Source organism: Notothenia coriiceps, unplaced genomic scaffold (assembly GCF_000735185.1).
Source record: "Notothenia coriiceps isolate Sejong01 unplaced genomic scaffold, NC01 NC01_scaffold00031494, whole genome shotgun sequence".
Taxonomy (NCBI): Eukaryota; Metazoa; Chordata; class Actinopteri; order Perciformes; family Nototheniidae; genus Notothenia; species Notothenia coriiceps.
The window spans coordinates 482,028-494,575 of NW_011364195.1; the positions used below are offsets into that span (position 1 = coordinate 482,028).

A 12,548-nucleotide genomic window follows, 5' to 3' on the forward strand; every position below is an offset into this window, starting at 1 on the left:
CAAGCCCCAAAGAAGCAACACATACATGATGTTGTGTAATTTGAAACCAAACCTAAGGCCTCAGGATGACTTTAAGACTTGAACGTGGTCATTTTTGTTTTGTAACATTGAATACAATTTTTTTTTAAAGTATTTTAAAAAAAAAAAAAAAATCCCGATCCCCTATTTTTTTCGTCCGATCTTTTGAAAATCACGTGATCGGCTCCGATCCCCGATCACGTGATCGGGTCAGGACATCTCTAGCAATACATAGTATCCTTCATTCATTCCAACCCACCAGAGTATCTGTTCAGGCTGTGAAAGGCAGGCAGAAAAAGCGACACTAGATGACGGATGAAGCAGAGATGGACGAGCGGGGATGGAAAGAAAGAAAAAAATCTTGGCCTTGGTGCGCCAAAAAACCTCCAGTGAATTTATGAATGCTCATCCAGCGCCGCTCCGCATCCTGGGACTGTAAACGTGTTAATGCTGCCGAGGCCTGGACGTGTGAGAGGAGACGCATAGCGCAGGGAACCACAACCACAAGGCCAGCTTTCCAAACACAGCGCTGTAGGTGGTGATGGATATCACACATTTACCGTACCATAAACACACATACTGTTCTTGCGGTGGCCATACGTACTTTCAGTAATACACTTGTAAAAACATACATTCTCACATCCCGTAAAGTTGATACAGAGAATCTGTCATAAGCATTTCCTCCGTGCCAAATGACCACGCACACATTTACATCAATACACACATTTATACATTTAAATAATGTTTATCGTGATACTGGCACACAGGCTGAGCATATTTTACCCGCCCTGTCAGACTAATCTCCGGAGACTCCTTACCCGTGCAGAAAACGTTAGGTTTACTCAAACTGTCCCCAGAGCCTCAGCTAAAACAGCTGTTAGTGTGCACGACCTACAGGCATGCATTATCTCCCTCTCTTTATTCCCCTCTTCTCCCTGTGTTACTGCGGAAGCTTATCTGTGCAATAAAACAGTAAAAAATATGATAATTATTTCACAAAATATTTAGCGATGCAGTAAATATTTGCTTATTCTGAACCAAAGGACCTTTCTGGTTTAAGTGTGGGTTTGTTGCCTTTCATGTAGGTATCCCATAAATGGACAATTGAAAGTAGTTTGTCAACAGCTGAATGCAAATGGAGGAGCGTGTCTGTGTTAGCTGTTTAATTCCCATAGTGTTAGTCAACTCCTACGCACTGAAAATTGAAACCCTCTAAGTATGAGTTCTTTAATTATGTGTTTCAGTGCAATACTTTCTAAAGTTGTTAAACACTAGTAGTGCAATACAACCGGAAAAAAGCCAGTGGACAAGAATACTGAGATTTTGCCAAATTGAGTGCAAGCAATGCAACAAAAAAAAAACAGCTTTGCAAATGTTATGTTAGGCAAGAAAATGCAAGAAAACCTGATTGTAAATATAACTTTGTTTCCAAGAAAGCTTGACAGAGGACCTCAAAGATAAGGGGACTTTTAGCAAAAACAGAGAGACCTATGATTGTTTTTAAGAGAGGCTGTCATAATAAAAGCTTCAACGTTTTGAACTGTAATTTCGTCCTGTTCTAACTTTTGACAAAAGCCCTGACATTTTTAGTCTGACTGACCGAGTATTGATAGGTGAAGACGGCACATGTCAAAATACTGAAATCCTCCTGCTTACTTTTCAGGCCTGATTTTCCACAATACACAACGATAGCTTATTCCATTTATTTCTGTGTATCCTTTTACAAAAGGCATGTTTCACATAGCTTTGACATCTCCTGTGTCAGCTAGCCTCCACGGCAGCATATTATTTCTGAAAGTTAAACGGTAAGTGACCGGTAAAATAGTGAAACTTCTTCAACATACCAACCGTAGCAGGTGGACGAAATATTTCCTTCCATTGATGCAAAGACTAGAAAGACCGGGCTTTGTGTCCGTGTTACCTTCCCATTCCAAATAACTGGAATACCTCTCTTCACCTGGACACCTGGACAGCTGTGGCTCTGTTGCTGCTGGAGATGTAAATCTTCCTCTCCTCTCATAATGCAGCATTCATGTTTTTAAAGGGTTCATGATGTACCGATTGTTAACTGCAGACTTGTTGTTGGCACTGTTGTGTAACCGATGCTCACTTTTCTTAATGTAGCAGGGGTGATCAGCTTATCGCCGTAGCGGTGCCTCATAAAACTACAGTAATAACACAACACTGAGTCCATTCATTGGAAACCAAAGAGAGAAATATCTACATCATTTTACGCTGTAATTTGCAGGCTTCCATTTCAACAAATATATGCATTGATATCACTATTGACTCAGGCTCTGCTAATGAAAATTAGGGGATTGTTCAGGATAGTCCGTTTTTTATCATTGACAATTCTATTTGACCAATCAGAGGGCAGCGGTGTTTTGATTCAACCTTCTTCGGCTCAGCTGCTTGAAACTTCGGTACCAAAAAATTCCATGTACTATTCCAAAAAAAGTCTATTAGAGTAGAGCGTGCAAGTCAGTTGAAATGTGGCATTAGATGATAATAACAAGTAAAAAAGTGCTTGTTACTGAACATTGTTAACATTATAGGTCTCCCTAACATTAACATGTAAGCATTATAGCTCGATGATTATTGGCTTACAGGCAAAGCCGCGCAGGGCTGTTAGCATGGCTGGCTCAAATGCACATATGCATACATTTTGAAGTACACCTATTGTTCTAAAAAGCAAAATAAGCACTAGTCTAAGCATCAATTGACTTAATTGATGGCTTTCACGCCTTTCAGTGAGTTCTGCCTTTAGACATGTTCTGTTAAGGGGATGGGGTTGATGTAAAATCTTTATAAAAAGGGTTTGTATTCCAACATGTTTGAGACTAGAAAGTAGACAGTATTATTTGTACTGTCATAAAGGTCACTTCAATATAAAGTAAATACATTTGATTTGTGACTAATCCTTGTAACCACCAGCTGCAACAAGTAACCATTGTTCCTTTATTTGCCAACCTCACAGCTAAAAGCATACAGGGTGCGTAAAGCTAGTTTTGACTTGTTTACTTCACATTCATTCCCTTTATTTAGCAACTAAAACCATCACTGCACACAAAGGAAATTCCAAATGAGGAGTTGTCTTTAACTGGAATCTGAGTGAGTAATTGGAGGCTCTTTCAAGTCCCCTCTGCTAAAATCAGAGGTTAAATACAAGCATTCCTCGCATAGCTCCATAGCCATAATGTGGAGATTAATGTGTTTGTCTTAAGGTGGTGAGGAGATGGTTGCTCTGACTGATCACAGTTACAAAATCTGACCAAAAAGCTCCACTTAGAAGAATGCAAAGCCAGCGTTAGGAACATTTCACCAAAGACCAAAAATAGACGTTCTGCTGGCCCATTCTTCAGCTTTACTCCCAGACTGCTGCTTGATCTACTTCGTGCCTCATTTGTCCAATAGGGGCCCATTGTTTTGGTCCTTTTAACCCAAGACTTCGTGAGAAGATAGAGGCATTATAAGGGGGGGTGTAATCCCAGTGGCTGTCAGGATAATATCAACTTGGCTTTTAAGGCTTTTTAAGAGGCTGGCACTTAGTCACTGGGTTCTGTGCCAGGGTCTGGCAGTCTCGACAGGTAGTAATTTGACTGGTAAATGTGTCATTATAGCCATTGTAGAAGAGGGGGGAGGAGAAAGAGGAGGAGGAGGGGAGTCAATAGAGACAGAATAAGAAGTGAGGGCAGGATGTATGGATGCAGGTTTGAGAAATGGTCAAACAGGCAGAAGAAGAGGTTTTACAGTGGACGTGCTAAGACAGGCTAAAAGTCTGGAAAAGTCCCAAACGTGCGACTCCAGGTTGCTCAACTTTATGGAATGCTGTCTTCCTCTCGTTCTGCCTCTGTTAGCTTTTTGCAAAGTGCGGGTGGTCCCTCCAGTGATATACACAACCGTTACACTTCTACGTCTTACTGAGGGCCTTGTCTGCGAGCCACAGGCTTCCTCTTCTTCCCGGTGCTCTCCCACGTGGAGACGAGACAATGTGACTCACTCACTCTTGCATTCATTTCACAGCCCTGTTCATACACCATAAATCAAATATAATTACCTCAGGTTTATGATTCATGTAAACTCACGTATATATGGCCCGCTGCGATCACAAACCTACTTTCATTCTAACTTACTTTTTAAATGGCATGTTTTTAAACGATCTATAACTCTTTATTTTTTTTCTTCTAACAAACCTGAACACCAAATGAAAACCCAGTCTCCTCCGCTGCATAAATCACGCATTATTTGCAACAATAACTGCAAATGTACATGCCGCCGTGCTTTTGTTGCTAATAACTTTGTCTCCCTTGGCGTCGCTGCTTCTAGGAAGTATGTGATTAGACTGGTGATGTTTGGAGGCCTTGTCGGTTTTACTTATTGCGCTCATTTCGTCTTAATTACGGTTGTATAGCCCCGCATTAAATCTCCTCCCCCACCTCCCCCGTCGTTTCGCAAATAATACTCAGAGTGCATCTAAACATAGAGTGCATTTTTGCGGTATTTAAAATATCTCTCCCTCCTCCGAGTCACAGTGGCTTTTACAGTGTAATAGCGGGGGGAGACGAAGCTGTGTTTACTGTACAGGCTCAAATAGGGTAAAGGGGGTGGGGGGGGGGGCTGGGTGAGAAGATGCACGGGGAGGGGGAGTAGGATCCCTCAGTCATGCATTTTTTCTTTTAGCTTCGCTGTGTGTTTCCTGTCCGTGTGTACATTCTCATTAGTATGCTTATTGCTCAGTGTGAATGCATGCACGGAAACGCTGTAACGCTGCGTGCCTGTGTGCATGCATACTTATATACAGATGTGTGAAGAGGCTCTCTTTCAACCTTTCCGGTGTGCAGATACACGGAAAAAAGCACGCTTGTAGCACACAGGAAGCTAGCCTCAAGAGCCGAGTCACGTCCCGAGAACAGAGTTTAGCCAAGCTCTGACATGTGGGCACAGAACAGGAAAAGTTAGCAGTGGATATAGGGAGAGGAGACGGCGAAGGGAGGGAGGGAGGGAGGGAGTAAGGGGGCTAGGCTAAGGGAAAGAAGGAAGGAGGTCACTGGAGGATGGAGGGAGGGACTAGCAGGGAGGGGAAGGGAACAAGCATTTGCCTTTTCTGTCAGCTGAAGCCGGATTGTGGGAGACTCTTACTTCATGTTGTAGCATTGTCTGCTTGGAGAGAGCATTGTGAGACACTGGTATGGTGTGAAGGAAAACACAATTGTTTGAATTCAAGGTATGACAGTCAACGTTCTTCCTTTGTTTCTTCAAATGATCCTCTCAAGCATCTTATTTTCTGCCACTTTCCACTGTTTTAGAAGATGTTGTTTGAGGATGTATGATGGGAGGCTCACAGCTCCTGGGTGGTCTTGGTCCTCAGTGCAGTCACGTAACCCACTGGGGTATTTTTAGTGAGAGTTGTTCTTAACTGATTGAGTTAACATCCTGTGTTGGGTTCTTTCTTTCTTTCTCTTCCTCATTCCTCTGTTGTCCACCAAAGTTTCTGGGTATCGTTTCAGGCAAGTTTGCATCTGAGACGGACATTTTCACGACCACACACTTCTGATGCGTACTGTGCGTAGAAAGATGTTAGTTATTATCTTTAGGATTTTATGCCTCGTCGATTTGGTAACAACCGTGCTTACAGTGGTTAAATGAAACAGCAAACCCTCATTGAGCCTCAACTTTTTTTTTGTTCTTTTCAATAATAAAAAATGATGAAAATACCTGCAAAATGACCGTTTTGAAGAATAACTGTTTGCATGTTCTTTCCTGTGGCTGCTGTACAATAAAAGCTGTCCATGTTTCGCCCTAAAAAGGATTTAAATTTGAAGCCACAGCAGCAGGATGTTGCATTTGCATTAGCAGGAATATAATACAGCTGTGATTAGGCTGTAACGGTAACTCTGAAATAAAAAAAAATTTCCCATATGTGAAGGCATTTTGAATCTAGAATCAAATCTCTGTTTACATTTTTTATTATTTAAGAATTGTAATTTCAAATACAGTACTTCCCACATATCAGAGAACTCAAGCTTTGTTCAACAAGTATTCCAGCCCTCTCAGGATGCTTAAATGAATGCATTTTCCTTTCCTTTCCTTCCTTTCTGCCTTCCTGAAAGTGAGCAAATCAACATGTCTGTGTTTGGTGATGTCATCCCTCAGGGCACAATCATGGAGGAAATGGACTTTGAGCAGCGCCGGGAGCTGAGGAGGCAGAAACGAGAGGAAATGCGCCTGGAGGCCGAGCGGTAAGACCCGTTTGCTTGTCTGTCATTCACGTCTGCAGATTAGTACACTATGATTTTTCAATAAATGATCTCGTAAAGCGGAAAGTGTTTAAAGAAAGTTACTTTTCTACAATGGATTAATTTGTAGTTGGAGCCACAGAACTAGCTGTCCCTTAAGATCTTTGGCTGTGTGAAGCTGCTGTTGTGTAATGAGGCTCCGGTTGTCAGTGCACTGATGTTCATGCCAAGTCAGGAACAGGGCGCCAGCTTTAACGGCTTAGACCCTCCCCTCGGTCTTTAAAAGCATCACTCAGCAAATATTGGCTTCCCCCGACCTGGACTGGAGGCAAAAACAGGTTGATAAGAAATCTGATAAGCAAAGAGATGACCTTTAAGTGGGAATGTTCAATCGCGCCCTCCCGCCCCTCTTTCCAATTTTCTCTCCCAGATACCGCGGCCTTGTGAACTTCCTTTGATTCAATGGGAGGAATTGATTAAGCTAAAGTTCATTTCAGCTTTGTGATTGAGCGGTAACACGGCAAGTGCAGTAATCAAAGCTAGTAAAAAGGGTTTTTTTTTATTGCGAGAACTTGATACATGGTGTGCCAAGGAGGCATTTAATAGAGCCTTTTCACTCAAGCCTCTCCATGTGGGCTGCAGCTCGGCTTCCAATTAAGGACGAGGTTGATGTGGATGCAGATACCGAGCAAGGTCACTCACCTGTTTGATGTATCTGTGAGAAGGTTTTGTTCAAGCCAGCTACTCCATCACTGATGAGAAACAAGCTGACCACTGCTGATGTTTCTCTCTGATAACATTTCTATGATATAAAGAATATGTGTGGGCCATTTGCTGAAAGTCAAATAACCTTTCTTGTATAAAAGAAATTCTGCAGCATCCAAAACTTGTTAAGGAGATATACTTGGTTATACAATTCAGGGTTAAGTCATTCATCCAAATGAGTCATCTACTTTTAGCTCTGTTTTGGTCTCCACCAACTCTTGAGGGAAATGTTTCCTTTACGTTTAAATGTTTCTCCAGAAAGTTATTAATTCTGTCAGTGCTTGGTAGATAGTTGAGGTGTGTTTATAAGATCCTTTTCACTGATAACAGCTGCCTTCTAGGTGAAAAACAACGTGAACGGAGGTCGAGTTTTTGGGCCAAAAAAAGTCAACAATAAGCTCAAATATGCTAAAATGCTTCTTTGAGTTGAATGGAACGTCATTAGCCTCGTCTGTGAGTGTGTCACGTTACAGGTAGACTTAGATTTCATTTAGAAATAAAAAATATTGCATGATTGTTCTTTAATAACCAAATTTAAGAGGACACTGTAAAGAGAAAATGCCTTACTTACTCATACGCACCTACTGTTTCCATAGCGACTTTATCTATACCTTTGGGAACCATTTCAGGGTGAATATCTTAATGTGTGTGTAACAGTTTTGCGATATTCTCCCTCTTGGCATATTTTCCCTTTCAGACTTTAATGCCTCATTTCCCCAGATGCCTTCTAAATAGCTGATTGAAGTGAAGGTTAACGCCGTTGTTATGTTTCATAGCTTAAAATCCCCCATAAACCCCCTGCTGCTAGAAATATTTATGCCGTTTTGGAGTGTTTATGATACACTGAGAACATGGAATTTGGCAGAAAATGCAGACTAATAAGAGCCTACAGAGGGAAGAGATGACTGACCGAAGGAGAAATGGACCGAGAGTGAGAAAGAGCCAGAGTTGTAAGCGCCTCGGACTTTTACGTTTTCAGCTCTGCAGGAGTTTGTTTATTTGGTCGGAGCAGCAATAAGCTGGCAGACGACACGCCGCTCCTGTTATTGATAAAAGATTACATCTCTACATTGTTTCCATTCATGCCAATATATTGAAACAATCAATATTTACATGCCTCTCTTGGTCAGACTAGTCAAAACCACATGTTGTCTCATTGGCCTGCTTCCATTCAACCATCACTGAGCACACTGTGAGGAGACGGAGAGAGTGGTGGGGCCATATAATAACTGCTGAAGAAATGCCAAATTCCTGGCTATTATAAGTGTTTACTGGCCAGGTCTCCATGAGCTGTTTCCTACATGCTGGGACAGTGAGATTGTCTGTGCGTGTGTGTGTGTGTGTGTGTGTGCGTGTGTGTGTGTGTGTGTGTGTACGTGTGTGTGTGTGTGTGTACGTGTCCCACAGTCTCTGGAAACGTGCAAAATACTAGTGCATGCATTCAGTTAACCATGCAAATCGCTTGTGTGTCATCAACTTCAGGTGAGGGTTTGACAAGCTCCATTCACTTCAGAACGACGTGTGTGTGTGTGTGTGTGTGTGTGTGTGTGTGTGTGTGTGTGTGTGTGTGTGTGTGTGTGTGTGTGTGTGTGTGTGTGTGTGTGTGTGTGTGTGTGTTGCCTTCCCTGTTCTGTCTTACATCAGCCTCAGTTATAGTTGTACAAAAAAAAACATTGTTGATATAGAGGTGCGCTATGGGCTTCAATTCACTTCTTGTTCTATTCTTTAAAGCCACCACACACACACACACACACAGGTTTCTCACACTCTCTCCTGCTCTTCAGCTCCCCTGCTCATCATCAGTGCTAAAGTACGTTTCTGTTTCATGAAACACACAGGAATGTTTCGATTGCTTCTTTTTTTTTTTTTTTTACCAAAAAAGGGAAACATGGATGTGGAATGTTCCCAGTCAATCAGTGACCAAGGGGTATGTGCCTGAAATAGTCTTTTTTTTTATAACAGTGATAGAATGCTTAGTTTACAAGAAAAACAATTACAAAGAAAAATCCCTAAACGCACACAACCCCCACAACTTTGTGTACGGTTTAAATTCTCTTTCTCATCACTCTCCTTTACCTATTATTCTCATCTTCCCTTTGCACCCCTTCCTAAATGTTTCTGTTTATTCTCCTTCTGCCTCTCCCCCGGCCACTGCTCTATTCTCTTCTTCCTTTTTCTCCTCTTCCTCTACATCTGTGCTGCCCCCTTCCCCTGAGAGACCAGGAAGGGCCGAGGAAATAACACCCATCCTCCGTGAATGAGCCGTGCCAAACACTCCCCGCCCCGGGTGAATGGACCGCCCCAAACATGACCCTGCGTCGTAAACCTGTTGGTTCTGTCAGGAAGAGAGGGGTCGTACAGATACAGCACTAAAGGGACAGGTTGAGCTACGTGGTGTGTCAGCTTCTAAATCACAGAAAGGAGATTTTTGATCGTAGTTTTTTAAAGTGTAAAATGAGAATGATGAGTCAGACCAGCAGATCGAGGGTGGGGAAGGGAGACAGACGGGGTACGTTGCGGTTCTTTGGGCCGGCCGTAGGAAGGGAAAAAAGTCCAGAGAGGCCAGCGTGGGAATGGGTCAGCATTTCTGCGGAGCCCCCACCCTCTCCCCCTTCTCTCACCTCCCCTCTGTACACAGCAGCTTTTCTTTTCGATCATCCTCTCTACTTTTCTCCCTCTGTCCCTCTTCTTGAGGAGGGGTGAAGAAGTATTTTCTCATGGGCTTTTCCCAAATTGTTTTCACTGACATTTCTGAGATATTTCGCTGCAAAGATAATATTTAGACATCTTTCTCCCTAATAGGCTCGCTGATGGCAATGTTTCGTGTCCACGCAGACAGTTACTTTGTGAATGCTTAGAGCAGCTTTCCTGTACTTTCTGTACTGTAATTTCTACACATGTGTAGCTAGTCTTTTAATTTCCTATTCAGCTGTAACATAGCCGAAGTACATATTAGCTGTCAGTCAATACTATGCCATTTGCTTTCGTTACATACTGTACTCTGCCACCCAAGAAAGTGGCGTCTGTATTCGATTCTACATGAAGTTTTGAAGTGTGACTACAAATCATTCTGTGCAGCAAAATAATAAAATCTGCAGATTACTCCTGTGTTTCCGTGCACACCCTTTCCTTCCCCGCTTTATATTTCCTTTGTATCCTCACTCTCCATTTCACTTGCTCTTTCCCTATCCCTGCTTTCACCTCTCTCCATATTTCTGTGTCAGTACGCTGATAGAGTTTGGGGCCTAGGCAAGGAAAGGGATATTAAATCAGGGTTGTGTACGTGTCTCTAGCAAAGGCTGTGATCGACAGGAATGCTAATTCAGCTTTTAGGAGGTTGTTCTTCTCTCCTTTTGAGGAATCTTTAACCCTGAGATTGTCGTCGTCACCAACAGCTCTCTCTTTTTTTTTTTCATTTTTAGCTGTCGTCTTTTTCTCTTTCTCATGACATTTGGTGGTGCCGTTCCTGGGATATTCCTTTGGGAGTCAAGACAGTTGTTTCACGTTTTCTTTATTTTTCTTTTTACAGGAAAAACATTTCGCTCTGACATTTAAATAAGAGTTAATGCACTTTCTACTGCAAGGAAAGTATGAGAGTTTGAAGGTTATTGAAAAAGACTTAGATGTGGAAGGGAAGAATTAAAGTAGACTAACTTTTAAAAAGAAGAAATGACACGTTCTTATTCTTAAAAAAAAATAAAATAGAATTCTTTCTTAAACCCTTCTCACTTTGATACTCACAGGGGTGAGTGTACTGTAGCTTTACTTTGTCTAGTGTGACCGATAATGAACTCTGTTGCTAATCTGCGTGTGAATCCGTGTATCGATTTGATGATCAGCAATCCAATATCATTGATGCAAAGCCAAAACATCAATACATATCGTCATGTTTCAGATACACCTTTATTTTGAAATTCCCCATAGTCCATCAGTGTCATTATTCCTGACTGTGTGCACATCCTTCCTAAAGACCCTCATAGTCTATTGTTGGCAGTTAATATAAATGTAACTTGTTTTAAATAGGCATATTATACCTCATATTGATCGCAGACCCCTGAATGAATTCAAGTTGAAATCTTATCATGGCAGACTTTTTGATATCAGCATATACCAGATTGTGGTATTTTTGTAAAGTGAGGAAACTTGTGATTTACACCCATAGTGACAATTGATAGCTTGTTCGTTACAAAACTTATATATACTTCTTCTTTGTTTTGCTACATCTTAGCCTTTTCTGTTGTTACAAAGTGTACTAAACAAAGGTTTTAAGGCTAGAAATAGTCTAATTATTATTGATTATACTAGTTTTCTACCCTTAAACATCCTGAATCATCTGAATCGAGCACAAATACATGTGCAAATCATTGCCTGACGTCACCGATGTCATGTCCCTCAGGTCCAGATTGGGCGTTGACAGATTCATCTGTTCTGTTTTGACAACATTCCTCATCTGAGAACGAAACGGGAGGAAGAGAGAACAGTGAAGGGGAAGGAAAGAAAGAAGGAAATTGTTGTTCACAAGCTGTAAAACCTCACATAAACCCAAGAAGCTTGGCTCACCACACATGTTGCAATTAACATGCAATAGCACGCTTTGCTGGCTGACATCAAAGGAGGCGCTGTGATGTCAGGTAGCTAGGCATGTGGTTAGCAGTGGGAGTGTAAAGGTCAGTCGGGGCGACACAGATCAAGCATGGAGCTGAGTTCATGGATGTCAGGTGGCCAGAAACACAGCAGAACTGATTTAATACTTTGGAAGAATACACCAAATGTAGTCTCGTTAATTTACTTTTTGGATGTAGTTTCTTCCCCTAAACATGCCTTCTTCTATTTCACATTCTGAATTTCCCAGAGTTACTCCAGAGAAAGGCCTCAACTTTTAGCTTTCAATCAAATGTAAGCACATAAATATACAGTAGCGCACTAGCCAACTTCACTGTGAACAATGGAGCTGTGTTGATGATTGTATGCAGCCGCACCCTTTTACTTAAACCACTGCATCTAATAAAGACATGTATAATCCACTCGCTTTGGATTTTGCTCTCTTAGGGATATGGGCGGTTTGTTTTTACAATGGATTTCTCCCTGTTAATAGCAGGGCAAGATGGGGGAATAAAAAGTTCTTAAAATCCTATGCGTCTAACGGCCCGTCCACACGGAGGTAGGGCTGCAACAAACAACTAATTTGATAATCGATTAATCTATCGATTAATGAAACGATTAATCGACTATTCGGACTATTACTGTATGCCTTGCACAATTTCTCAAACGCTCTGATTTAGCCATCAACTTTTAGATTTAGCTTGAGGTTGTTTTAGGCATGTGGAAACTAACAATGAAGACAATAAAGATGAATACTTGATTCAAAAATACATATATTATTAAATTAACTAAACACATTTTGAACAAATTTAACAAAATAAACAACAGTGTTTTAACAAATCGTATTCAATAATCTGATGACCGAACTGTAAACAGAATAGCTGAAACTTTAACTAAATAAATAACTCAGAGACTGCCAAGGCACAC

The 12,548-nt window shown here is 41.5% G+C and overlaps 1 protein-coding gene across 6 annotated transcripts in view; it reads left to right on the forward strand.

Moving 5' to 3' along the window:
* Positions 1–12,548, forward strand: part of cald1a (caldesmon 1a) — a 54,360-nt gene that overhangs the window by 17,695 nt on the left and 24,117 nt on the right. For 5 of the 6 annotated variants that reach the window (XR_799946.1, XM_010787972.1, XM_010787974.1 and 2 more), the window contains exon 2: positions 6,172–6,257. Coding sequence is in view for 5 of the 6 variants with exons in the window: in XM_010787972.1 (XP_010786274.1) it covers positions 6,181–6,257 (77 nt within the window). In the remaining variant the exon portion in view is untranslated. Of the gene's footprint in view, positions 1–5,130; positions 5,243–6,171; positions 6,258–12,548 lie in introns of those variants that run through there. The other variant, XM_010787973.1, reaches the window with a different exon arrangement.